At 43.4% G+C, this 27,681-nt stretch overlaps 1 protein-coding gene across 4 annotated transcripts in view; it reads left to right on the forward strand.

Annotated features, from left to right (window-relative positions):
• Nucleotides 1-27,681, forward strand: part of KYAT3 (kynurenine aminotransferase 3) — a 78,278-nt gene that overhangs the window by 40,506 nt on the left and 10,091 nt on the right. For all 4 annotated transcript variants that reach the window (XM_082266560.1, XM_082266562.1, XM_082266561.1 and 1 more), the window contains 5 exons: nt 4,194-4,280; nt 9,897-10,022; nt 13,191-13,311; nt 16,718-16,794; nt 23,511-23,600. In XM_082266560.1, coding sequence (XP_082122686.1) covers nt 4,194-4,280; nt 9,897-10,022; nt 13,191-13,311; nt 16,718-16,794; nt 23,511-23,600 — 501 coding nt within the window. The remainder of the gene's footprint in view (nt 1-4,193; nt 4,281-9,896; nt 10,023-13,190; nt 13,312-16,717; nt 16,795-23,510; nt 23,601-27,681) is intronic.

Consider the following 27,681-nt stretch of genomic DNA (forward strand, 5'->3'; position numbering starts at 1 on the left):
AGTACCTCCAACAAGGTTAAGAACCACTGATCTAAATATTACTTTGTGTCCTTATGTGTAAATCATTGTGTTTAAAGGAGAGCTATAGTAGTTTAGTCTTGGTTTTACAGATAAACGTTTAATGCATAACAAAGGATTGACAGGGCAAAGTGAAAATACTAAAAATGTATCAACTGACAATAAATTATTTTTTTTTTCGTTTTGAGTTAACAGTTCAAACCGAAAGTAAGTAATTATTTCCCTGCAAAGGTTAAGTTAGTATGTAGATGGCGCAGTGTTTAATATTCTCCTTTTCCATGGTGTTTTTCGAGTTGGTATAACGGAATAAAGATTCTTTAGACTTTAGGTGAAAAGTATCCTAATTTAGCCATTTTTTGGTCCAGATCAGGTGTTGATGTCTTGTCTTTTAGGTAATCTTAGACACTACTAGTTATCTATTGACACTAAAATGTATTAGGGAAATTGCAAGTGTGCAGGTTAGAAAGTCCTCTTCAACCCTTACTGGTTTTCCTATAATAATTTGGCATCGGAAATGTCTGCAGGTTACCACTCCTGCCAGTTTACATCTGACTGCCTTCTACTGTCAATGGTTAGCTTAAAGTAGAAGTCTACCCTAACACTAAAATCCCTGCATCTACAGACATCCACGATCTAACACTAACCTATCTAGCCCTGTAAAGAAGAAATCAGTATACATACCTTTTTTGAAGCCGATCCGACCCAATCACACGCTGAGCTGTCATCTGGGCTTTGCTGTGTAGGCGGATGCAGAGGACACAGCCGACAATGGAAGCCCTATAGTAAGTCTGCAGGTGGCATCACTTCTCATTAATTTTGTGTCCTCTGCAGAGCTTACACCATTGGAGACCGGGTCGGTTTCGGCTTCAAAAAGGTATGTATACTGATTTTGTCTTTACAGGGCTAGATAGGTTAATGTTAGATTGTGGGTGTCTGTAGATGCAGGGATTTTAGTGTTAGGGTGGACTTAGACTTTAAGATACTATTGGAATGCTTTTTGTGTTTGTTACAGGTGTTTAAGGAGAAACCATGCAACTCTGCTGTTTTCACTGTATAATATTCCTGTTCTCTTAGTACTTCATGAAAGTGTGCTTTAATTGAAAGTAAAATGTCCATTCATTAACTTCGTCCCTTAGTATAACCCATAGCCATTTACAGCATGAAGCCAAGGATGGTTTAAAAATCAAAGTTTCAGTATATACAGAAGCAAATTCAATTCATATAGAACAAAAACCATATCACTAATAGGGTAATTTTGGTTGGTGTGGGTTTTATACAATTTGCTCACTGGTCTGTGCCTTATTGCATGGGCCCCCTGTATCTATTTGTGAAAAAAAAAATGCATTTTTACATATCTCATAAGAAAAGAAATTGTACAATTTGATCACTGATTGTTAAGATGGTAGAATTTACATAGGCAATACAATGACCATATAGGTATACTTCTTATTAGGCCTCTGGGTGTGGGAACCATCAAGACATATTATAAAGGTGTGAATGGCTTTCTCATATCCATAGGTAAAATTCAACAGATCTAGAGCGAATCGAGGAAAAAATAAACAACGAAGGAAAGAAGGGTAATAAAATTTCAGGCATACACAGGAATATCTATGAATTGCGATAATTGCCTTTGTATTTATGGCAGTCCCTTACAAGTTTTATCTAAGCTAGGAAATATTTAGAGGAGATTTGGACTGCTGTACATTTATAATTCACCGTCTGGCTGCCAGTAGATTGATGTGTGTCCACTGGAAGTCTTATACACATGGGTTGATGTGATTGACTCTTTCCAAATCTTCATAAAGGAGTTTGTGATTAAATCAAAACCATAATTTCAGTGATGTACTGGTAAACTTTTTTCCAAAAGTGTCATAGAATGTGTTTACAATGGGTGAGCATAGCGTCCGTCTCCTTACAATTCAGGGCACTTCCCGGCAGGTGTACTCGCCAATAAATTTTGTAATTTTTGAAAAAAATCCCAGGTATGCTCTGTGTAAAAGTTTGATTTGTGTTTCTCATTGATCATTAATAGTCTAAAGTTCACGTATCCTGAGAATTTTATTTCTTAGATCAGTGGTCTCCATACTGTGGCCCTAGGGCCAGATGTATCCTGAGAATTTTATTTGTTAGATCAATGGTCTCCAAACTTTGGCCCAGGGGCCAGATGTTGCCCTTTTCTTGCCATTATCTGGCCATTGGGGCACTTTTCCGTCGCATAATTTCTGCTACTGACATCAACAACAGGGCACTGTTTCTTCCATTGACACCAGTGATGGGGCACCATTCCTTAAACTAATACCAATAATAGGGCGGTATTCCTCCCACAGACACGAACATTGGGTCACCAATCCTCCCACTGATAGTATTATGGGGTATTATTCCTCCCACTGACACCATTGATGGGGCACTATTCCTCCAATTGCCACAGTCCAGCCCCGATAAAGTCTGAAGGAACTGTAAACTAGCCCTTTGTATAGAAAGTTTGGAGTCCCTGTGTAAGATCATGAGATCATGATTAGATCATGCAATGTCTTTTTGCCAATATAGAACATTTGTCTCTTCTAAAGAGATGATGAACTATTGGTTCAGAAACTTCTGTAAGGCTGAGATTGAAAAAAATGTCTTTCACTAATTATATTGTCCAATGGATTTAGGCGCAATGCCTTCCTAGGGTCAATAAGAAGCAATTTCCAATATCTTATAATTTGTGAGCAGCTTTGTAAATGCTTGTGGATCACATTGCTCTTCAGGTAAGTATTAACAAACTAGTGTGATTGCCTTTGGCTAATCACTCTAAGGCCTGGTTCACACCTGTGCATTTTTTAATGTGTTTTCAGTTTTGCGAAAGCACATTACAATCCATTTACCATGGTTTCCTATGGGTCACGTTCACATCTGTGCATTTTATGGAAAAGGCCAGGGATTTATTTCTGGTTTTTGGTTCCATAGACTTCAATTGATCAAAAACTTCCATTGAAAAATGCACCAGGCCTAAATAGGCACTTTTTATTTAAAATAGCAAAGGTTACTGCAGTCTATGAAAAATATGTAGTTTGGCCCAAAACTAGTACTTTTTTTTTTTTGTTTAATATGTTTTTATTGAAATATAAAGAGAGTCACAAACAAAGACATACCTCTATTACCAAGAGGAAACAGACATAATCCATGAACATAGTTGTAAACGTTAATGCCAACCAAGAGCAACATGTACATCAAACAGGCAGGTAAACATGAGACTCAAAATTTCAGGAATTATGAAGCTTATCATCCAGGTATATGAGCGAATGCGCTCAAGGACAGTGGAGAGATGAGAGCAGAAAAGAGGGGGAAAGTTAGAAGGTGGGGGGGAGCTCCGAAGGTGTTTCCCAGAACTCTAGACAGCATAATCGAGGAGAGTCATCAACCAGATATACAGCATATGTTTTAGAGTGGGTAAATGCTAACCAACATGACCATATCTTGTGTGCTAGGGGGGCAAGCCCGCGGACGTCCAGGGTCATGTCCTCCAAGTGATAAATACAATCAACAGAGCTCAACCATTGGTGTATCAGGGGGGCTACCGATTGCTTCCAGTATTTTGGAATTAGGGCTTTAGCTGCGTTAAGCAAGTGAGGAGTGATGGATTTGCGATACTGAACCAGATCTGTTTTGGTATCGTGAAACAACACAGTCCACGGGTCCATAGGGAGAGGAGATCCCTGAATTTCTTCGATGAGTGACAGAACAGTGATCCAAAAGGGGCGGATGACAGGGCAAGTCCACCAGATGTGTGTATGCGGCCCAAAACTAGTACTAATTCACTATAGGTGGAAGTAATATATTACACCACAAAAAGTTTGATCATGCACCTGTGGGATCGTTTGCCAGAGCTGCTTATTACCTTTAGTGAACCCCCACTTTAGATAATTTTTTTTTTTATATATTTTTATTTTCCATTTTCTGAATGGTACAACATCAAGAAATATCCACAACTTACATCTCTATTGCTCTTGCATTATAATATTTGATGATATTAAGTTCTTCCATACATAAATAGGTGACTACCAAAGGAAGTCTTCTTTTGAGAAAGGGGTAATTTTCTTTTGTATACATCAGTAATGATTTAGGAATTGGTAAGTAAAATCACTCTTTTCTTTAATACTATTCTCTTCTTTTTGTGTTTTGTTATGATACAGGTTATTATTATTGAGCCTTTTTATGATTGTTATGAGCCTATGATAAAGATGGCTAGGGCCACTCCTGTCCACATTCCATTGAGATATGTAAGTAATATATGAACAATTTTTTAGGAAAAGTCTGTTTGGTGTTTAATATTGAATGAGATTGTTTGTATGGCAATTGCTGTTACTTTTTTGCTTGCAACCAGTCGCTCTGAAAGGGACAATACAGATGTTTACAAGCTATAATATGGCTGACAAAATGAGCAGTATCTCAGCATCTGCATGACCAAGGCGTCTAGTCGTTCAATGGCTCAGCTTCTGTGTGATCAGGAAGAAATAATCACTTCTTTTTTCATATAGTAGACATATGGGGCTGTGGATCTGTCTTTTTCTGACCTAGTTAAAGTAGGAATTTCAGGCATTTTAAATGGCTGACATAATTATCAGTCTTAAGCTAGCCATAAATAATTAGAATGAAAATTCTTAGGAAAAGACTTAGAAAAATTTGCACACACATCCTTAGAACACTTGAAAGTCTTTCTAAAGATTGAGTGGACTTTACCGAATGAAAAACCTTATACACTGTTGGAAATGAATTTGTTCATGAAGAATTTTCCATCCTGCTCCTTCAAATTTTCTTGTCACTGCAGTCAAAAATGAATGTCGATTTGACTCACAAATGATTAGAAAAACAATATTTCTTTGAACATTCTTTTCCTAAGAATTTGCATTCAAAATTCTTCCCGTCTACGCCCCTCTTTTGCATAACATTGCCATGTTGCCTGTCTGAACAAGGTGAATTTGGATGTGTTAGGTCTTTGACATGGAAAGACATAATATACAGTACCTTCACATGTGACCTGCCCAAAGCAGGCTCTTCAGGCCCTTTATTTCTCAGATCAAATGTATTTAACTACTAGTTCTGTAGCTACAGTGCATCTGGAAAGTATTCACAGCGCTTCACTTTTTCTACATTTTGTTATATACAGCCTTATTCCGAAATGGATTAAATTCATTATTTTCCTTAAAAATCTACAAACCATACACCATAATGACAACCTAAATGAAGTCTTTTTTTTAAATCATTGCAAATTTATTAAAAATAAAAAACAAAAAAATGACCTGTACATAAGTATTCACCGCCTTTGCCATGACACTTAAAATTGAGTTTAGGTGCATCCTGTTTCCACTGATTATCCTTGAAGTTTCTACAACTTGATTGGAGTCCACCCGTGGTAAACTCAATTGATTGGACATGATTTGGAAAGGCACACACCTGTCTATATAAGGTCCCACAGTTAACAGTGCATGTCAGAGCACAAACCAAGCCATGAAGTCCAAGGAATTGGCTGAAGACCTCAGAGACAGGATTGTGTCGAGCATTGAAGGTCCCAATGAGCATAGTGGCCTCCATCTGTAAATGGAAGAAGTTTGGAACCAACAGGACTCTTCCTAGTGCGGGCTGCCCGGCCAAGCTGAGCGATCGCGGGAGAAGGGCCTTGGTCAGGAAGGTGACCAAGAACCCATTGGTCACTCTGACAGAGCTCCAGTTTTTCTCTGTGTGTAGAGAGGAGAAGCTTCCAGAAGAACAATTATCTCTGCAGCACTCCGCCAATCCGTCCTGTATGGTAGAGTTGCCAGACGGTAGTCACTCCTCAGTGAAAGGCACCTGATAGCCCGCCTGGAGTTTGCCAAAAGGCCCCTGAAGGACTCTCCAACTATGAGAATCAAAATTCTCTGGTCTGATGAAACCAAGAATAAACTTTTTTGGCCTGAATGGCAAACGTCATGTCTGGAGAAAACCAGGCACTGCTCATCACCCCGCCAATGCCATCCCTACAGTGAACTATGGTGGTGGCAGCATCCTGCTGTGGGGATGTTTTTCAGTGGCAGGAACTGGGAGACTAGTGAGGATCAAGGGAAAGATGAATGCAGCAATCTACAGAGACATCCTTTAATGAAAACCTGCTCAAGAGCACTCTGGACCTCAGACTGGGATGAAAGATCATTTTCCAACAGGACAACCACCCTAAACACATAGCCAAAAGAACCCGATTGATTGCACCGATGCTCCCCATCCAACCTGATGGAGCTTGAGAGGTCCTATAAAAAAAGAATGGGAGAAACTGCCCAAAAATAGGTGTGCTAGGCTTGTAGCATCATACTCAAAAAGACTTAAGGCTGTAATTGGTGCCAAAGGAGCTTCCACAAAGTATTGAGCAAAGGCTATGAATAATTCTGTACGTGTGTTTTTTTTTTTTATTATTATTTTTTGCAAAGATTGCAAACAAACTTCTTTCACATTGTCATTATCATTAGAATTTTGAGGAAAAATAATGGATTTAATTCATTTTGGAATAAGGCTGTAATGTAACAAAATATGGAAAAAGTGAAGCGCTGTAAACACTTTCCGGATGCACAGTATGTGGCCTGATAAAAACTAGATTTTAGAATGGTTCATATACTTAGCTTAATGGCTAATTAGCCAAGGCAGAGCAGATGCACCTGTAGTCTCAAAAGGATAAAAAACAGTAACTTGTACTTAATCCTGTTGTACTGTACTGTACAATGTAATACTTTATAAAATTAAAATGTCTCAGGTTCTTTTGAAATAGAATTTCACAATACCATTAAAGCTGATCTCCATGTTATAGTGATGTTTAAATAGTTCATTTGGACCAAGCTGGTCCTAACAAAAATTTAAAGTATCTCACAAAAGTGAGTACACCCCTCACATTTTTGTAAATATTTTATTATATCGTTTCATGTGACAACACTGAAGAAATTATACTTATGCTACAATGTAAAGTAGTGAGTGTACAGCTTGTATAACAGTGTAAATTTTCTGTCCCCTCAAAATAACTCAACACACAGCCATTAATGTCTAAACCGCTGGCAACAAAAGTGAGTACACCCCTAAGTGACAATGTCCAAATTGGGCCCAAATTGTCAATATTTTGTGTGGCCACCATTTTTTTCCAGCACTGCCTTAACTCTCTTCACCAGAGCTTCACAGGTTTCCACTGGAGTCCTCTTCCACTCCTCCATGACAACATCATGGAGCTGGTGGATGTTGGAGACATTGCGCTCCTCCACCTTCCGTTTGAAGATGCCCCACAGATGCTCAATAGGGTTTAGGTCTGGAGACATGCTTGCCCAGTCCATCACCTTTATCCTCAGCTTCTTTAGCAAGGCAGTGATCGTCTTGGTGGTGTGTTTGGGATCATGATCATGTTGGAATACTGCCCTGCAGCCAAGTCTCCGAAGGGAGGGGATCATGCTCTGCTTTAGTATGTCACAGTACATGTTGGCATTCATGGTTCCCTCAATGAACTGTAGCTCCCCAGTGCCCGCAGAACTCATGCAGCCCCAGACCATGACACTTCCACCACCATGCTTGACTGTAGGTAAGACACACTTGTCTTTGTACTCCTCACCTGGTTGCTGCCACACACGCTTGACACCATCTGAACCAAATACGTTTATCCTAGTCTCATCAGGTCACAGGACATGGTTCCAGCAATCCATGTCCTTAGTCTGCTTGTCTTTAGCAAACTGTTTGCGGGCTTTCTTGTGCATCAGCTTTAGAAGAGACTTCCTTCTGGGACCACAGCCATGCAGACTAGGGCTGCACGATATTGGGAAAAAAATCACATTGCAATATTTTTTCCCCAACTATATATATTGCGATATTACCCACCTCTTGCTGGTGTACATGGTACAGTCGCCTCCCCTCCGTATTTGGTACCTTCTTGGCTGCCTTGGCCCACGTGCGCTCCCTCCTCCTCTTCTGTTTGTCCCTCATGATCAGGCTGTGAAGTCGGTTCTCCTGGAGGGAGGGGGAATCTCTCTGGCTGGGGGCAGACGGAAACGCAGGAAGTGGGGGTAATGCTGGGAGTTGTAGTCCTCTCCACCAGGCAGCTCCTTCACACCGGAAGCACACTCCCAGTCCCCACAATACACCTCCGCCCCATAGCACAGCACACCAATCAGGTGTGCAGGCACGCGTGATTGGTTCCCTGTGCTGCTGCTCACGGCGCGCTGCTCACCACTCAGTCAGGAGAGCTGCAGGACGGACATAACATGCGGGATGGTCGGGCTCTATTCTTCTACCTTCCTTCACTGTGAGTCCCCAATATCGGCTAATCCGGCGATGTGAACATCGCCCATGCCCGCAGCACGATATTCGATGTTACATCGAATATCGTTCAGCCCTAATGCAGACCAATTTGATGCAGTGTGCGGTCTGCGAGCAATTTATTGGTCTGAGCACTGACAGGCTGACCCCCCACCCCCTTCAACCTCTGCAGCAATGCTGGAAGCACTCATATGTATTTTTCCTAAAGGCAACCTCTGGATATGGTGCTGAGCATGTGCACTCAATTTCTTTGGCGGATCATGGCTAAGCCTGTTCTGAGTGGAACCTGTCCTGTTAAACCGCTGTATGGGTCTTGACCCACGTGCTGCAGCTCAGTTTACGGTTCTAGGCCATCTTTATATAGAGCAACAATTCTTTTTTCAGATCTCAGAGTTCTTTGCCATGAGGTGCCATGTTGAACTTCCAGTGACCAGTATGAGAGAGTGAGAGGAATACCACCAAATTTTACACACCTGCTCCCTATTCACACCTAAAACCTTGTAACACAAACGAGTCGCATGACACCAGGGAGAGAAAATGTCTAATTGGGCCCAATTTGGACGTCGTCACTTATGGGTGTACTGACTTTTGTTGCCAGCGGTTTAGAAATGAATGGCTGTGTGTTGAGTTATTTTGAGGGGACAGTAAAATTACACTGTTCTACAAACTGTACACTCACTACATTACATTGTAGCAAAGTGTCATTTTTTCAGAGTTGTCACATGAATAGATATAATAAAATATTTACAAAAATGTGTAGGGTGTACTCACTTTTGTGAGATACTGTACTTTGATAACACATGCAGTAGCTGTCAGCACTGTATGAATTGTATGGAGTCTCCGCTAAATACAGTATACAGCGCTGTGTTCTGCCTGTGGGACGGGAACTTCTTAACAGAAACACAGCAGCACATATTTTCGGCCTCACAGAAGAAGACCCACTACCGTTAGGCGGAATATATGTGTACACTCGTTAGGAAGGAGTAGAAGTCTAGTTCCAGGCATTAAAAAAAAAAAAAAAAAGACACCCCATCCCCAGACTAGATGAAAGCTGTATTGATTTATTTATTTTTTATTTTTTAAGGAGATAACGCACAGTAATACTTACCTTTAATTCACAGTCCCATCACAGCTAGTGGTCAGGTCTACTACTCTCCAGTGCTGGAATGTGGACAGGCACTTCTATTAGCCTTCACTTCCTATTCTGCTGATCCTAAACTGTACGTGGTGAAGCTGGCAAGGGAGGCAGTGACAAAATTGGTTGGAGACTGCCAAGAAAAGTGACTTTGGGACATTGGCTGTCAGATTGGAACCAGTTGGGAGGAAGATCACTGGTGACAATTACTCTGTCCCTATCCCTTCAAAAAACAAGTGATGGGTCCCTTGTGTACCATGGGGTGGGTGGAAGACAATGTCAATGCTTTACTTTCCTTAAATTATGGGACAGTTGTAGTTTTAAAATATGATCATCACATAGATATTTTAATTATTTTTTCTGTTTATTTGGTGTATTATATACAGTATTTAGCTTATACTTCGTATATGGCATAGTATTATATATTTATGCTATCCATACACAGAAGGAAAATGGAAAAGGCACAGTATCGAGCGCTGACTGGGTTTTAGACCCTGAAGAACTAGCCAGCAAATTCAGTTCCAGGACAAAGGCCATTATACTGAACACTCCAAACAATCCTATGGGCAAGGTAGGTACTGTAATCACTGTATTTCAGTAGTAGGATTCTATAGTAATGTATAAACGCCCGGAATGGCCCTCAAGAGACAGCTCTGTTTTTTGCATGTTGGATGTGAGAGATGTCCATCCATGTCCATATTCCAGTCACTTTTTCTGTCACAAATTCTAAACCCGGCCACAAATTACCACCTGCAGCTAGGACAAGTGTTGCCTGTGGCATGTATCCCACATTCATGGAAGCCACACACTTTTAAGACCAGCTTTTGATTGTCACCTGCAGAATGTGGGTGATGTAGTTGTGTTGGTGTTAGGTTTGTTTGAATTTGGTTGTTTTTGCGATTGTAAGCTGGTTAAACATGGTTAAAATTGCATATGTGTCTATCAATACAGAAACACTCCCTTACATTAACCATTTTGATTGCAAAAATAGATGGATGTAGCCTACAAACAACAGTTTTTCAATGCCACAGAATGATCAAGTTATGTTGATTTTAAGTTATGTTGGTTGACTTAAATTGGTTTGGTGGTTTTTATGATTGTACACTTGTTGGAATTGTCTGAATATCGTCATATATGCCTTGAATTACAGAAATACTAACCATTAAAATATTTGTAAACCATAATAATGAATGTCTTTGTTCACTTTTGGTCTTTTCCCCCCTTATCGCTGAGCATAGGACTAGGCTTTTTTCCATGGGGCCACATATATGAGCGGCTTCCACCGGGATCTCACCAAGAACCCCAGGTCCCGTGCTAACGATTGGGACCCAAAACGCCCGATTCCAGGTCACCTGATCACCGTGTAAGCTTTAAATTGGCTATTACAGTGATCAGTCACTGTGAAGCCCGCCCCTGTGTTTGTCTCTCTGTGAATGGAGAGGAAAGATACATTGGGGTTTGTTTAGTAAAGGAAAATCCACTGTGCACTACAAGTGCACTTGCTGTAGATCTGAAGGGAAGATCTGAAATGAGGGGAAGCTTTTCTGATTTCTATCATCCAATTATGTGCATGCAAAAATGCTGTTTTTATTTTCCTTACATATCCCCCTCGGATCTACGGCGACTGCGTTTCCAAGTGCACTTGCAGTGCAGAGTGGATTTCTTGTCAGTGTTAGTGTGTTTTAGGTAGGATTTAAAAAACAAAGCAAAATGCACACCATTGTTTCTGGCCTGTACTATGGGTACAAATAACATACATATATGTGGTATCGCTGCGATCATCAGGAGATGATGATTGGGTTGTTGTTTGGTGGTAGGTTATGGAAGTAACAATACATATACAGCTACATTAAAAAAAATTTATTTTTATAAAAAAAATCAGGAGATATCCTCTACAATTTACCACCAAATGAAAGCACAATTTGTCCGAAAAAAAAAAAAAGGTATAATCCACTTGGGTGCACAACTAGTTGTGATAAAATGTACTTTTTTTACTAACACATGTCTAAGTTGCAAAATTGTGTTTTAGGCTTTAACATTTATTTTACCCTCATCTTTATGATAAGTTTGAAATATCTTTTGAGCTTGCCAGAAATCCAGTGAGTTAGTTTTTGTGCACTGTGCAGTAATAAGAAGCCTAAGGCTCCATGTACACGGGACGTTGTTAAAAGTCCCTTTGAATGCTGGAATTTTTAGGACGTTTGAAATGTCCGTTCGGTCGCGTTTGTACCCGCGTTTAGCCGGCGTTTAGCGGCGTTTGCGTTTAGAAGCGTTCCTAGAGGTAAAAAAAATTATTCCCCTTTAAAATGGAAAAACGCTAAACGTGGGTCATCGCGTTCAGACACGTTCGGACACGTTCAGACATGTTCGAACGCGTTTGTGCGTTTGAAACGCCGGGAAATACACGTTCGAACGCAAATAATTGCGTTCTAAAAAAAGTCCCTGAACGCAACTGCCTGCAAATGACTGTAAACGACCTGGTGTACATGGACAGATAAGATAAAATGTAGATGGGTTCAGGGGCTTCTGAAAAAAACGCCCAACTGCTCCTAAACGGCCATTTCCAGCGTCCCGTGTACATGGACCCTTACCCAGTTCACTCCTCTGAGCTATATAAGACCTTCCCTTGTGTTTTGAAATGAGAAAAGGGAGAGGTGTACTGCTAACACACTTCCTGTCCTAGGCTGGCAGTGCCAGTGCTCCATAGGTGAAGAACATTCCTAGGACAGAAAGTGTAGTATTGACAGGATCCACAGGTGAAACTAAAAGGAAAAAAAAAGCCTAAAAAGAAAACAAATGCCGCCCCCATACATAAGGACTAGTGAGCAAAAATATAAAAAATACATTTTATCTTGGGTTTAACAAGTTTAAATAATTTGGCAGGCTTGACGGATTATCTAGTCTTTAGCTGGTGTTGTTGATGCACTTTATGAATGGTGCAAATCCATTTTTGCTGAGAATTTTCCCTGGTCATGGTCATATTGCATAAATTTTACCAAATGGTATTGGGAAATTCTACCCAGCTGACATCCATATTGAAACTTGCCTATTCATTTTTTAGTTCCTTTTCCTGAGTGCTAAGTGGAGGGCAGCCCATCTATTGTCACTTGATCAATCCTGATAAAGCAGTAAGAGAAAAACGAATATGGCTCGTTTCCACTGAGCTTTCTGGTATGGTTCGGTACGGTACGCTTTTTATGCCGTTTCCATTATGAATGGTACCCTAATTCCGAACCGTACCGTACCACTTTTTTGGTACCCTTTCGTTGGGGTACCAAGTACATTAGTACTGTACCAACAGGGTGGAGCTACACTCTGCAGAACTTTGATTGGTTGACAGAGAATCGTCTATCACAGCTTTCCTGCTACACCATGCCTATCATGAAAGGGTACTATTGGCAGTGGAAACGCAATGTGTACCGTTCCGAACCGTACTGAACCGAACCGTACCGTACCACTCAGTGGAAACGAGGCATTAGAAGCACCTGCAAGCAAGCGGGCAGTAAATGACCTTTCTGGAATTGTTCTGTATATCCACAGTGTTCGGAATGCTCTATAGAAGAAAGTTTGACTTTTTGCCACTTAACCGGCTGAAAAATGGACTAACAAAGTTAATTTTAGTATCAGTAAATTATACCAAATTGTTCTCTTCACTCTCCCTTCTCTCCTATTTTTTATCTTTAGTGTTGGTTTTACTTACATTTGAACATTTTTATTTTCTCCTGTTCTTCACTTTCAGGTGTATACACTAGAAGAACTACAGGTCATTGCAGACTTGTGTATAAAACATGACACGCTCTGTATTAGTGATGAAGTCTATGAGTGGTTGGTGTTCTCTGGAAGCCGGCATGTAAAAATAGGTACAGTACTGTGAAACGAATGCAGCAAGTTTGTTTATAATATTACATGGGAATAAAATAAACTCTATTGCACATGGGCAAATCCGGAAAAAGAAAACATCCTCATACTGGTTAAAGTAAAACCCTGGGGAACATTGTATGGCATTGTTTGGGGAAGTAAGACTACTACCCTCTATGGTGTACTGGGACCACTTTTGCAAATCACTTCTGCCTCTTCTTTCTAACTGCTTCCAGTTTGAATTGAGGTTAGTCATCACTATAGAAGTCTTGTGACCTTGCGACATTCCCGATAATGGACACCACAGATAGTAATAGTATTTACACATTAACTTCTTACACCTCAGTTTGTACTTCCTTTAATTAGGTAATTCCAAGTCTGGGGATGATGTGCAATTTGCAGCACTAAAGTAGTATTAAACCCTCAGTGGTTATTCTCTTTGTTTTTTTTGTTTTTTTTTTTTTTTGTTTTTTTAGCTTAAGCACAATTAAATAAAAATTCCCCAGTAAACTGTTCATTAAAAAGTTTACTCTAGTGCTTTTAGTGCTGCTGGCTTCTACTTTCTCAGTGCTGCTTCCCTGAACTTCCAATCTTCACAAGAAAGAGTTAAAGTGGTTCTAAAGACAGAGCCCCATATCAATCCAGTGAGGTTGCACGAGAGCCTCAACTTTCAGGGACTCTCCTTCCTCATTGGCTAAGACAGCAGCGGGCGCCATTGACTCCCGATGCTGTCATTTAACCTCAGTGAGCCAATGAGGATAGAGAGAGGGGGTGGGGCCTAGTCACGGCTCTGTGTCTGAATGGTTACACCGAGCAGCAGCTTGGCTCGGGTGCCCCCATAGCAAGCTGCTTGCTGTGGAGGCACTCGGCAGGAGGGAGGGGCCAGGAGAGCAAGGGGACACCCGAGAAGGGGAGGATCTTGGCTGGTCTGTGCAAAACCAACTGCACAGAACAGGTAAGTATAACATGTTTGTTATTTTTAAACAAAATAAAACAAGACTTTAATAGTGGACAGTAAAGTCTTAATCCAGTATTTTAGCTTGGAGAAGGGGTGGGAGCAGTAGAGTGCCTTGCTAAGCAACAAGCTATGTGTTTCTATTGATGCACACAGTGTAGAGACAAACTGCTCTAGTCCCTACATACAAGGATGACTCCATAGGATGCTGCAGGAGGAAGGAGCCACTCTGAAAGAGGAGACCTGAGGCAGTAACCATGACACTAGCTAAAACTGAAACATGGAAAAGGATTTAAAAAAATATCGATGCTGCATATTCAGTAAGTGATTATATCCTCTGCTGAAAGTGCTTTAAAAACGTAGCGTTTAATATTACTTTAGGGTTTCAAATTTTGATGTTTAGTGCAATCAAAACAATTAAACATTTTTAGTGATTCACCACACAGTTCTTAAAGCGGAGTTCCACCCTGGGAAAGTTTTTTTTTTTTATAAAAATAGCCCCGGGACAGTCGGGGCTAGTGCATTCCACAATGGCTAGCCTCTGATCTGTCCCGGGTTGCACTTACCTTTTAGAAGAAATAGTTACCTTGAAAAAGTATTGTCCAGCGCTGCCATCTCAGGTGTGGGCAGCTTGAAGCCAGCGCGATCCTCTTCTGTGTCCTCTTCTGTCTTCTTCGGTCCCACGATGCACTGCACCAGCCCCGCCGTCACTTCCGGTGCCGCAGCGTCATCCCTGCACCGCTTCTGGGCATGCCCAGAAGCTGTTTAGCAAGGTATGACGGCGACTGCACCGGAAACTGACGTCGGGGCCGGTGCAGGCGGATTGATTCCTGGGAGCGATGACGTTTTAGCTCCCAGGAATCATTGCAAGCCAGGAAGTGACGAATCCCCGTCGCCGCCGAGGGGAGGAAGAGGAAGTAAGGAGAGTATATTTTCTTCTAAACCAGGTAAGTAAAAAAAAAAATTGCGGTTATCCATTTGTTTTTCAGGTGACCCGGAGCAAGAAGATGGAGGTAAGTATAATTTTAGGGTGGAACTCTGCTTTAAAGAAGCTATCATTTCCAATTTTGACAAATGTTAAAAATGCCATTTAGTTCAATTCTGTAGGTGATAAAGAAACCCTTTGTGTCTTTAAAGTTCAGGATTAAAAAAAAACAAACATTTATACTCCCTAGGTGGATGCAGCATCGATCCGATGCTGCATCTGTCCCCCACCAACTCTGAAGGGAGAACTGAGCAATCAAACACTGCTGATCGCTTAGTTCTTTCCTCCGCTCTGAGCATAGAGCCGTGACTGTCAGTCAGCGGCTCTTTGCTTTCCCCTCCAGCGCTCACTTGAGTGCTGGGCTGTGAAGGGGCTGACTCAGGCTCTTGGCGGATCACTGAGAGGCTGTGGCAGGTGCCAGTCCAGGCTTCTGGGCATATACCGACCTCATGGTTGGGATCTTTTCAGAGCTTTGACCTGCTCTGCGATGTCAGTCAATAGGAGGCTTTAGCTCCAAGTCGGCTGAAAACTGATCACAGGAGAGCAGAATGAACCGCACTCCTGTGATTCATAACTTTGGCCATACTCCTCCTTTAAATACTGCTAATTAGTGATGGGCTCAGGCAACTGCACAGACCAGGAAATGCTTCACTGATTGGGGGTGTACAGTGTCCGCTTCCTGACGGGATTGCTGAGGTGGGTTGGAACTAGGATCCCGAACATGCCTGAGCCCATCACTAATGCGAATACTGAAATTTGTATCTATATGTTCATCCCACAAGTAGGAGGGGTATGCATTGTGAATCAGTTAGGCTTTGTAGCATTGTTCAGCACCATCAACCTAGTACCTATTCAGACCCTGGGAGCTGAAGCGTTAAAGCCACTTACCAGAGGTGAACAGTACAGGGATGCCATAAGATATTACAAACAGTTCAAGTATATGCATTTCAAATATATGCAAAACATGTATATGTATTTACAGTGGTTGTAAAAAATATTTGAATTGCAGAAAAGTTGTCAAAAAATCTATTGATAACTCTGATTATTTTGAATATGGCTGTCATTTGTGTCAAATCCTGAATATTTGTTGCCCATATTCTAATACAAATTCAGAACGCAGTCCATAGGATAATGAAAATTTTGCATGAAGGCTGCATTCAAAGTTGGCATAAGTAATTTGTCTTAGGCCAGGGATGCACTATATATACTGTGTGTTATTTTGAATGGCACCTCAACACGCCAACTTCTGCGCTGCAGAGTGCTGCAATGTACTGCTGTGCTTTGTGTTCATAATAAAGGGTCAGATGCAGTTTGGGTATGTTGACATTTGCCTTAAAAGGCTACCTTAACAAAGCTTACATTAGTGCGTGACCTATCAAGCATTAATGCACTGCAAGCGTGTTATTTCTGTCTTATGCTGTTGTTATGCTGAAACAGGTAATGTAGTGTCCTGTATTTATTATTCCAGCAACTTTACCAGGCATGTGGGAAAGGACTATAACAATAGGAAGTGCAGGAAAAGCATACAGTGTTACAGGATGGAAGGTAAGACTTGTGCCACTCAGTAAAGGTAATTTTTCTATTTTATTGCTCCTAAATTATTTTCATTTTGTAAGCGCTCCATAGTTTTTTTTTTTTTTTTTTTTGTTTTTTTTTTGTCGGAGCACAGATTTCCAAAACTTACAGTTCTATAATATAGCCGGTCCTCACTGTGTTGGGGCCCAAAACTGGCATATGCTAGTAAAATTATAAATGAATGCAACTAAGTGCAGTAAAATAGGCCACCAAGTAAATAAGATACACAACATAGATCAGCTCACCTTGCTGCATGGATACATTACTAATATTTGCAATCTGTGAGTGCTTGAATAAAAATCACTCCTCACAGCCATAGAAGATGATCTCTAGGGTCTGCAGGCAGTGACTCTACCTGGTAGTGTTGGTGCAATGTAGGGACATTGGTGAACTGTCAGCACAGATGACCTGCTGAGCAAATGCTATACTGGGCTGGCATAGGTTAATTGTAATATATAGAGCATTCTAGGCCCACATACAGTTAAAGGTCTAAATATTTGTTACTACACTATATAGAAAATGATGTTCGGGCTTTTTGGCATTCTTCCATAATACCCTAGAAGGGTTTATCCATTTAGACCACATAATTAGATGCCTAGACCAAATTAAATGAGTTGTAGAGTATCATGTTTTTTTTTACCTTAATGCATTCTTTACATTAGGGGTAAAAATGTTTTCTGCTTCAGCTGCCCCAGGGCCCCCTCTTTTTCTTACCTGAACCCGATTGTTCCAGCAACGAGCACGAGCCCAGCGGTTCCAGACGCTGTCTCAGGTCCTCACTGGATAGATTGATAGCAGCAGGAGCCATTGCCTCCCGCTGCTGTCAATCAAATGGGGGGGGGGGTCGAGTCCTGCTGTCTGTGTCAATGGATGCAGCAGTGGGACTCGCGAGTGTGCCCACACAGGTGCCCCCATGGAAAGCAGCTCTCCGTGGGGGCACCAGATGAAGAGGAGGAGCCAGGATCGATGTCGGTGCATCCCAGAAAAGGAGGATGGGGGCTGCTCTGTGCAAAATTCTTGCACAGAGCAGGTAAGTATAACATGTTTGTTACTTTAACAAAAAAAAAAAAACCTTTACAATCACTTTAAGCAGTGTAGGTATGCTTGAATATAATGTTGTTACTACATTTTTGAATTCAGAGCAGGATCTGAGAGCTAGAAACATGCACAGGTGCACATTTCTCTTTTGCCACAATATTTGATGTTGGGATCAATTCTGTAAAGGATTCTGCATGTGATTATGAAGGTCACTTGACTCATTTTTCAGAAATAAGGCATGAGATAATAAGACAGTCAATTTGTCAAAGTAAAAAATCAGATGTGTGGTAAATACAGCAATTATTTTTTTAATAAACATGTCATACATACCTGCTCTGTGCAATGGTAAACGCCTCGTGAGGTCGCATACGACTGGGTCTTGGCCTATATCGCAGCATTCCTCCTGGCTGACAGCCCCCCATTTAGATGGTGAGCAGGTTCTTTCTGGAGCTGTGCCCGCCTGGTTCCTGGTGTGGTGAGTAGCTGTCCCCCTGGAGGATTTTGGGGTGGACGGGGACCTGGGTCGGAGCTGTGGGTTCCCCTCCTTCTCATCAGACCCCCCCTGACGTTTGGTTGTCTCCGTGGGTCAACTGCCCCCCCCATCTGGGGTAGCGTGGTGGTTTGGGATAGTGTCTGGGCCTGCTGTACTGGTGGTGGGGGGAGTGCGCCGCTGGCAAAAGGGCTATCAGCTGGGGGGCACTGCCTGCTATGGGGGCCCTGTGCCAGGTCCCCCCTTCTTTGTGGTAATTCCTGGGTCCCTGGGAGCCTCCTGGAGCTGCTCACGGTGGACATTTTGTTGTAGCCTGTGTATTTCAGTGGCCGCCGGCCATGTTTGTGTAGTCCTGCTGCCATTTTTCTTTAGTCTGGCATGCTAATAAAGCAGCGACCATGACAGAGGAGCCTCTGGGCAGCGATTTTGGCTGTGGGAATTCCTCCTTTTCCACTGGTGCTGACTCCTGGGTTTTGCTCTGGTGCAGGTTGTGGGGTGCTCCATTTGCTGGTGACCTAGTGGTGCTACCAGCGTGGTGGTGGTGTCCCTTTGCGGTGCTAGACACTTTTTGTGGGGGTCTCCCTCTTTACTGATGGAGTCTCTTGAGCATGTTTCCCCACCTGACCCCCTCTCAGAGGCTGCAGATCCCTCGGGTCTCAGCCATCGATTAATGCACTGACCGCAGTCCTGGAGTCCTTTGTGTCCTGGGTAGAGGTGGCTTTTGGGTGGTCGACTAGCAAAAAGCGCCTCCCACCTTCCCCTGCCTCACCTGTCTCATCAGATCCTAAATCTGACTCAGCTGCTGCGGACGTGGCCCATCCTGCAGGGTCTGCGGCTCCCTGAATTATCAGATAGAGGACCAGACTTCTAAAAAAGCGCTGACTGATTTACCTTTTCAGGGCGATCACATGTTTGGGACTACCCTGGATGACATCATTAGGAGTCTCACGGGGGAAGGGTACCTTTCTTCCACAGTCTGGAAAGGGTAAAGAACCTCATCGTAGATGTGGTCCATCTTTCTCGGCTCCCCTTGGGGTCCACTGGCAGGGCTCAAAGCCTTTCAAGTCCACCTTGGCAGGTCCCAAGTGGCCTTGGCCTGGTAAGCTGAGAGCCGGATTCTCAAGACCCACGGACAAGGCTCTTTCAGCATGAAAGTGCGCCCTCACCCATGCCTGGGATGGGGGGACGTCTTCGCTGGTTTCCGGGCCCGTGGACCTCTTTGGTAGATGACAGATGGGTCCGCAAAGTGATACTGTCTGGTTACAAGATGGTTTTTCCCTTCCAATGTACCTCTGTCCTTGGACTGATTGCATGCTCTCTTTGGGGCGGTACAAGACCTGCTGCTTCAAGGTGTGATTGTCCCGGTTCCGGTCTCGGAACAGTTTCAGGGTTTTTATTCAAACCCGTTCACGGTCCCAAATAAAGAGGGCATGGTACGTCTGATTCTGGACCTCCACGCCCTGAACTGGTTTGTGCAGGTACAGAAGTGTACAATGGAGTCCATTCGCACGGTGATGGCATCCCTACATCAGGGGGATTTTCTTGCGTCTATTGACATCAAGGATGATTACCTGCACATTTGAATAGGTGACCGACACCAGTGTCTTCTACATTTTGCTGTAGGAGAAGAGCATTATCAGTTCATGGCGTTACCCTTTGGTCTCGCCTCCGCTCCTTGGGTCTTCACAAAAGTGTTGGCCCCCGGTTCTGGTGTTGCTACGTCAGTGGGGGATTGTGGTACTGGGCTATCTGGATGACCTCCTCTTGCGAGCGGAGTCCTCTGCTGTCTTGATGGGCAACGTAGAGATCACTATACAGACCCTGAAGGAGTTTCAGATTGGCTTCTAAATTACCAGACGTCTGCTTTGATTCCATCCAGAAAATTGGATTATCTGGGTCTGACTCTGGATTCCGCTCTAGCCAGAGTGTTCCTTCCTGTGAACAAACTCCAGAAGTTGCATGCTGCGATTCATCACCTGCTGTCCAGCGGATGGTCATCCCTCCAGACTTGCATGCGGGTGCTGAGCCTGATGGTATCTACCTTTTTGAGGTGGCTCCGTTTGCACAGTTTCATACAGGGTCCCTTCAAAGGGAGATCCAGAAAAATGGGACACGTGTCCAAAGTCTCTGGACAATCCGATCCGGCTGAGCCGGGAAACCAAGGAGTCTCTGGTCTGGTGGCTTCACTCTCCAGCCCTTCGGCAGGGCAAATCCTTTCTCCCCTTGTATTGGACAGTGGTCACCATGGATGCCAGTCTGTCCAGGTAGGGAGGACCTACTGGCGATCAGGCTGTGCCTGGACCACTAGATGGATCGACTCCGGGGGCTTCCGGTGCGGATTCAGTCAGACAATGCCATGGCGGTGGGTTATGTCAATCACCAGGACGGAACAAAGAGTGTGTTGGCAGCCCTTGAACAAGCCAGCATTCTCCGGTTGTCTGAACTATTCGTTCCGACCCTCTCCCTCGTACACATTCCAGAAGTGGAAAACTGGCAGGCGGACCCAGTCGGCAGGCCAAGGGGAGTGGTCCCTTCATCCAGACGGGTTTCATCAGATAGGTCTCTGGTGGGGCACCCCCGAGGTGGATCTGTTGGCGTCCCGGCGCAACAGAAAGGTCCTGAGGTTTGTGCAAGGTCACGGGATCCTCTGGCGGATTACACAGACGCTCTGGTGGCCCTGTGGGGCCAGTATCGTCTGATCTACGCCTTCCCTCCTGTCAAGCTTCTGCCGCAGCTTTTGCACAGGGCCAAGGGGATTCTGGTCATTCTCATTGCTCCAGACTGGTGTGGCTGGTCGCCGACGTCCCTTGGAGACTGCCTCTCGGAGGATCCGCTATCCCAACGGTCAATCTTCCTTCCTGCTTTACAGTCGCTGACTTTGACGGCCTGGCTGTATAAAGCCAGGTGCTGAAGGATCGAGGTTTGCCTGGGCCGGTGATTCCGACACTGCTGAAGGCTAGGAAGTCTACCTCCAGGAAGATCTACCATTGTATGTCAAAAGCGTACGTGGTGTGAGTCGATTGATGTTCACCCTCCTCTTTTTTTGGTGGCTCGGATTTTTATCTTCCTTCAACAGGTTGTTGAGCAGAAATTGGCCTTGAGGCCTTGAGCCAGGTGTCGGCCTTGGTGGCCTTCTTTCAGTGACCCCTGGCCATGTACTCTCTGGAGCGTACCTTTGTTCAAGGGGTTCGACATCTGACTCTACCGGTGCAGTCTCTTTTACCACCATGGGATTTGAACTTGGTGCTTTCAGTTCTCCAGAAGCCTCCCTTTTATTTGGGAGATTTCCCTGCTTACGCTGTCCCAGAAGGTGGCCTTTTTGGTGGCTATCACCTCTGCTCACATGGTGTCGGAACTGATTTCCTCTGATTTCCATTTAAATGAAGACATTGTGTTGCCTTCCATGTGCCCCAGGGCCAAGCAATTCCTAAGGAATTTATTTTGCATGCCTTGGTTGTGGTTTGGGTGTCTTTGGCGGCCATTGAGTCTTTTCAAAGGTCAGTCTCACTGTTTTTGATCACGGATGGGCCAAAGAAAGGGCTGTATTCTTATTCAGCGACCATTTCCAGGAAAATCAGACAGATGGTGACTCAGGCCTATTCTTTCAATGGTCCTTTGCCTGTAACGGCACACTCTACTCAGGCGCTTAGTGCTTCTTGGCCTTCTCTCATCAGGCGTCAGTGGCGCAGGTTTTCAAGGCGGCCACCTTGTCGTCAGTGCACGCTTTTACTAAGTTCTCCAAAGTGGATGTGTTGGCATCTGGCATATGTGGATGCTTCCTTTTGCTTTCTTTGCTTTGCAAAGTTTTGCACGCTGCTGTTTAGAGGGTCTGGTCTCTCTTTGGGGGTGTATTGTTCAGGTTGGGCTGCTTGTTTTTTTGTTGAGCTCCTGTTTTACCTGGTTGAATGTTTTGTTTAGCCTTGGGATTTTTGTTGTCCCACCTCTCATGTTTGGCACTGTTTTGGGACGTCCCAATGGTTCAGAATACTGGAGAGCGGTGTCCGTCAATGAACGAAAGAGAAAATGGGATTGTTGACTGAGTTCATTGACGGACACAGCACCCACCCCTCTATGGAGTTTTAATACTTCTGACACTGCTTGTTACAAAACTAAAGGCCTATAGCAGTGAGGGGGAGTATACCATCTAGGACTGCCCATAGTTGTAGCCATGCCTTTTTTTTCTACCTAGTGTCCTACTCCTGTAGGGAGCAATATGACCTATAGTTCAGAACACTGGAGAGCTGTGTCCATCAATGAACTCTGAGAAATAGATTTTACAGTAACTCAAAAATACATTTTTTTTTTTTTTTTTTTTTTTTATGTGGAGAAAGATTTAAAAAGTTTGATACTTTTTTTTTTTTTTTTTTACTTAAATCATCCCTAGGTGGGTTCAGCATCCATCCCCCCGACTGTAAGGGTGAGACCTGAGCGATCAAACATTGGTGAGCCCCCAGTGCTCTGTGAGCAGAGAGCTGGTGACTTGTTGGTCACCATTGTCTCTCCGCTCCTTGCTGACAGGCTGAGCCAGGCTCTGATCCAGGCATGTGGATGGATATCCCCACTATATGGCTGCGATCATTCCCCAGTCTGATACCCCCCCCCCCCCCCCAAAAGCACCTTGTCCCCATGTTGATGAGGGCAAAGGCCTCTTCCCTACAACCCTGGCCCGGTGGTTGTAGGGGTGCTGGGGTTGACTTATTGGAATCTAGAAATCCCTTTTAACAAGGGGACCCCCAGATGCCAGCCCCCCCCCTCCCCCATGTAAATGAGTATTCAGATATGAACGATACTCATTGGAAAACATGGAGTGCAACTTGTCATGCAACTTAGGGGTCCAAATTCGACATGACAAGTGATACAAGTGTGAATGGAACCTAAAGCCTGTCAGATTTCTGTTAGGTCTTTTTCTTTGTTGGGAAGATTCACCTTACCCACTTGTACCTTTGACAATGGTCACCGGAACAGGAAGTGTGATGTAATCTCACCAACAGCAACACAGATAGGAATAAAACCCTGATAGAGGTTCCAACTTTTCCCTATTCTATGAAAAGATTTTTAGGTTTAGGGGCAGGGTATCTATCTAAAACAACTTAAAACGTTTTCAGATTGCCAAACTAACTGTGCTTCTTTTATTTTTATTTTTTTCCCCTTTTCATAGCTTGGTTGGTCTATTGGTCCTGAGCATCTCATTAGACACTTACAAACTGTCCATCAGAATGTCTTATACACCTGCGCTACTCCTTTACAGGTAAGTATAAGGCATGAATCCTGAGTCAGGACCTGAATTTTAAATGTCAAAATATCTTGTTCTGATGTTGGCTGTCTAATAAATTTCAGTTGTAGTTTCAGTGAGTACACAGGTTTCATTATTATTTATTATAATGTATATGTGAAAGCCACTCTTAAAACATATCTAAAGCAAAATATCTTCATCCTAATCCTCCTGTACAGTACAAAAAACAAGGAAAAGGATTCATAGACCCTGGGTTATAGGCTTGTATGATCAGTTAGACCCTGGCATTCCCCCTTGGTGCCTCCCCTATAACCCTACCCCACTTCCTGTGTCCTCAGTTTTGTGCTAGTGTCTCAAGGTGATGGATCTCTTCAGCCTCACAGAGAAATCACTCTTATCTTAAACACTTTTTTATTTTCTTTATTTTATTTTCTTTATTTTATTTTCAATTTTTTCAGTCAACTCTTCACTGCCTTAATGTCACAAATAGAAGCAGTTCATCCATATCAGCGCAACCTTGGGAGCCATATGATGTGGGGAAGGAATAATCAAAGAATGAATCGGCGCCTAATTAATCACATAATACACATGGACATAGCAAGAATATATAAGAGCTACAAAATATAGTAATATTGATAAAATGATAATGAAGTGATGTGGTAAAGTGCACTGTGCTTAAGAGCCCATTCACATTGAGGCGACACGACTTTGGGGGGGGCGACCTGTGAAGTCGCGTTCACCGATGTGCACCGCGACTTCGGCGCGACTTGCAGAGACTTCACATAATGAAAGTCTATGCAAGTCGCTCCGAGGTCGCCCCAAAGTAGTACAGGACCCTTTTTCTAAGTCGGAGCGACTTGTGTCGCTCCTATTAGAACGGGTCCTGTACTACTCAATGGACCACGACATACCGCGGCTTGTCAGGCTGACAAGTCGCCTGACAAGTCGTGCTAATGTGAATGGGCTCTAAAGGTGCAAATAAGTGAACCACAATAAATAATGATAAACTTCAATCACTGAAAGGAAACAGATAATAAAGTGACAGGGAATCAAGGTGCACTGTGTCAAATCTGATTCAGTAAAAAATCTGATCAGGAAAGCATAAAAGTGGTAAAGGCACACTATAGATAAGTGCGAAAAAAGAAAAATATATAAAGAGTATAAATACCCCCAAAAAGCAAAAAAGCTGGAGGGGGTGGGGGGTAAAAGCAGCAAAATACTCCAAAGATAAAAGTCCTTGTAAAATAATGACGTTGTATACAAAAGTTCATAAAAGAGGCGATGATCTTAGTAAAAAAGTGCTGGTGTCTAAGCAAGTTGCCAGATGTGCGGGAAACTGGAATAATTCGGTAGGTGCGGGAAACTTAATCACTGCGATGGTGAGCATGTATCCATAAATAAGTGAAATGGCCGCTCACCTCCAAATCACTCATAAAGAGCGTTTGTACCAATAGGTAGCAAGGTCTCCACTGTGGATGGATCAATCCGCTTTCCAGTAGCCAAAGGGGTCACTTCTATGACAGGCTCCTTAATCCCTTCTAGACAGCCAGCATCAAGCATCAATGGATAATATTGTCCTAAGCAGGGTTGGTGGCTCAGATCATAGATAAAAGGAAGGACTTCATAGTGTAGTAAGTTTGTAATACATTTATTAAAAAAAAACATAGTAAACTCGCATTTCAGAATATAAATAATAGCGTGGCAGCGGTATAGCGGTGAATACCGGTAGCTTCCGGTCTCGGCCGAAGACCGGAAGTGACGTCAGGCGGCTTCTCCCGGCGCGTTGCGTCATAGCACAACGTGACTTGGTAGACGTGAGCCTTCCTTCTCTGCTCATAAGAAGTTTTTCGTTCCTCAGGGTCGACTGACAAGGGCTCGAAGCCTTTCAGGGCCTTTTTTGGGGGATCCAAATGAACATGGTCTGGCAAGCCAAGATCGAGCTTCTCCAGACCCGTGGACAAGGCTCCTTCTGCATGAAGGTGCTCCCTCATCCATATTTGGGGTGGGGTGGGCGCCTTCGCTGCTTTCCGTTTTTTTTTTTTGGTTGTTTTTAATTAAAAAACCTGTTATACTCGCCTGCTCTGTGCAATGGTTTTGCACAGAGCAGCCCGGATTCTCCTCTTTTGGGGTCCCCTGCCAGCGTTCTTGGCCCCTCCTCTTCTTTGTGTGCGCCCATAGCACGCCGCTTGCAATGGGGGCACACAGTGCATGCTCGCCCCTGAGCAGTGTGTCCCTGTGGAGCATTGTCAGTCCTTTCCTGTAAGGAGTTGTTCCTCATACTTCACACAGACAAGGTTGTCTTGCACCCAAGATCATCCTTTCTTCAGTCTTCCATCTCAATGTGTACAATCTTTCTTCATAGCCTGGATGTAGTCAGAGCCATTAGAATCTACCTCAAAGCTAGGGCTTCAATCAGACAGATTCTGTTGTTGCCCACCCCTCAGTTTTTTGCTTGCGTATGTCCCATGTTCTAAGAATGTGTCCTGTACTGTATGATTATTATAGGAATTTTGACTTGCCTGCAAATTCCTTATCTTTTGTACAGTACAGTACAAGACACAGGCCCCTCCTGTGTCTTGATCACACTTTATTGCAAGTTTTTTGCCAGTGTCTAATCTCCTGAAGGTAGCTGCATATAACCCATGATCTAAGAATTTGAGTGTCCTGTACTGTACTCCAATATAATGAATTTACAGGTAAGTCAAAGTTTCTATTTTGCTGCATTTTTTCAATGAAAGTGCGATTAAATGTTGACTAATAGTGCCTAGTTGCTTTGGGGTTTTTTTGTTTTCTTTTATTGTTGTGCATTTACATACACTTTAAAGAATAGATGTGCTTAAAGAAAAAAAAATGTTTTGTGTTTCTTTCCCCCGTTCCATAATTTATTATGGCACTTTTGCACTGCAAATACCGGCTCGGCTCCACTCGGCCCTGCTTGGCTCTGTTCGGTTTTCCACTGCATGGTACCGCATGGTACGGTGTTGGAACGGTTCGGTACGGTTTGGTATGGTTTGCTTTTCCACTAAAGTGGGTGGGATAACAACGATTCTCTGACCAATCAGTGGCTAGTAGTGACAAACAGTCAAGGCTGCATGCAAAGGATTGTGGGATATGGTACCGATACGGCCCTCCTTGTGGCGCTTTTCCACTGCAAGTACCGGCTCAGCTCCACTTGGCCCGGTTTGGTTTTCTACTGCATGGTACGGCATGGTACGGTGTTGGAACAGTTCGGTACGGTTTGGTACGGTTTGCTTTTCCACGAAAGTAGTACTAAAGTAAGTGGGTGGGATAACCACGATTCTCTGACCAATCAGTGGCTAGTAGTGACAAACAGTCAAGGCTGCATGCAAAGGATTGTGGGATATGGTACCGGTACGGCCCTCTTGGAACCACAACTGAGGTGGTACTGTTTAAGCGAGCCATACCGTTCGGTTCCATGTAGTGGAAAAGCGCCGCCGTCCCGTACCGAACCGTTCCTACACCGTAACCATGCGGTACCATACAGTGGAAAAGCACAAAAGCGAGCCGAACTGTTCGGTTCCATGCAGTGGAAAAGCGCCTTTGGAACCACAACCGAGGTGGTACTGTTTAAGCGAGCCGTACCGTTGGGTTCCATGTAGTGGAAAAGCGCCGCCGAACTGTTCCTACACTGTACCATGCGGTACCATGCAGTGGAAAAGCGCAAAAGCGAGCCGGACCATTCGGTTCCATGCAGTGGAAAAGCGCCTTTAGAGGCAACCAGCTCAATGCAGCCTGTAAATACTGCCTGAGGTTTCCACAGGGCATAGCAATTCTGTAAACTGTTTTAAATAAAGCATTCATTTATATATTACTTGAACCATTGCTAAAGTATTTTAAACTGTGTTCTGTTTTTAATTATCGAAATTGCCAGCATCTCCTGCGCACCAGCTAAATTTTCAAATTGGGCTGGTAATCGCAGTGTCCGCCAAAGTTTTAGGGAAAAAAATAAGGAAAAACAAAAGTGACTGGCACAAAATAAATCTGCACACATTACAGCACTTTGGCTTGGTGAATGGTCCTCCAGAATTTTTTTACATTTCTCCTCCCCCAACAAGCATAAAGGGTGGGGTGAGGT

Source organism: Pelophylax lessonae, assembly GCF_965119305.1.
Source record: "Pelophylax lessonae genome assembly, chromosome: 8".
NCBI lineage: Eukaryota > Metazoa > Chordata > Amphibia > Anura > Ranidae > Pelophylax > Pelophylax lessonae.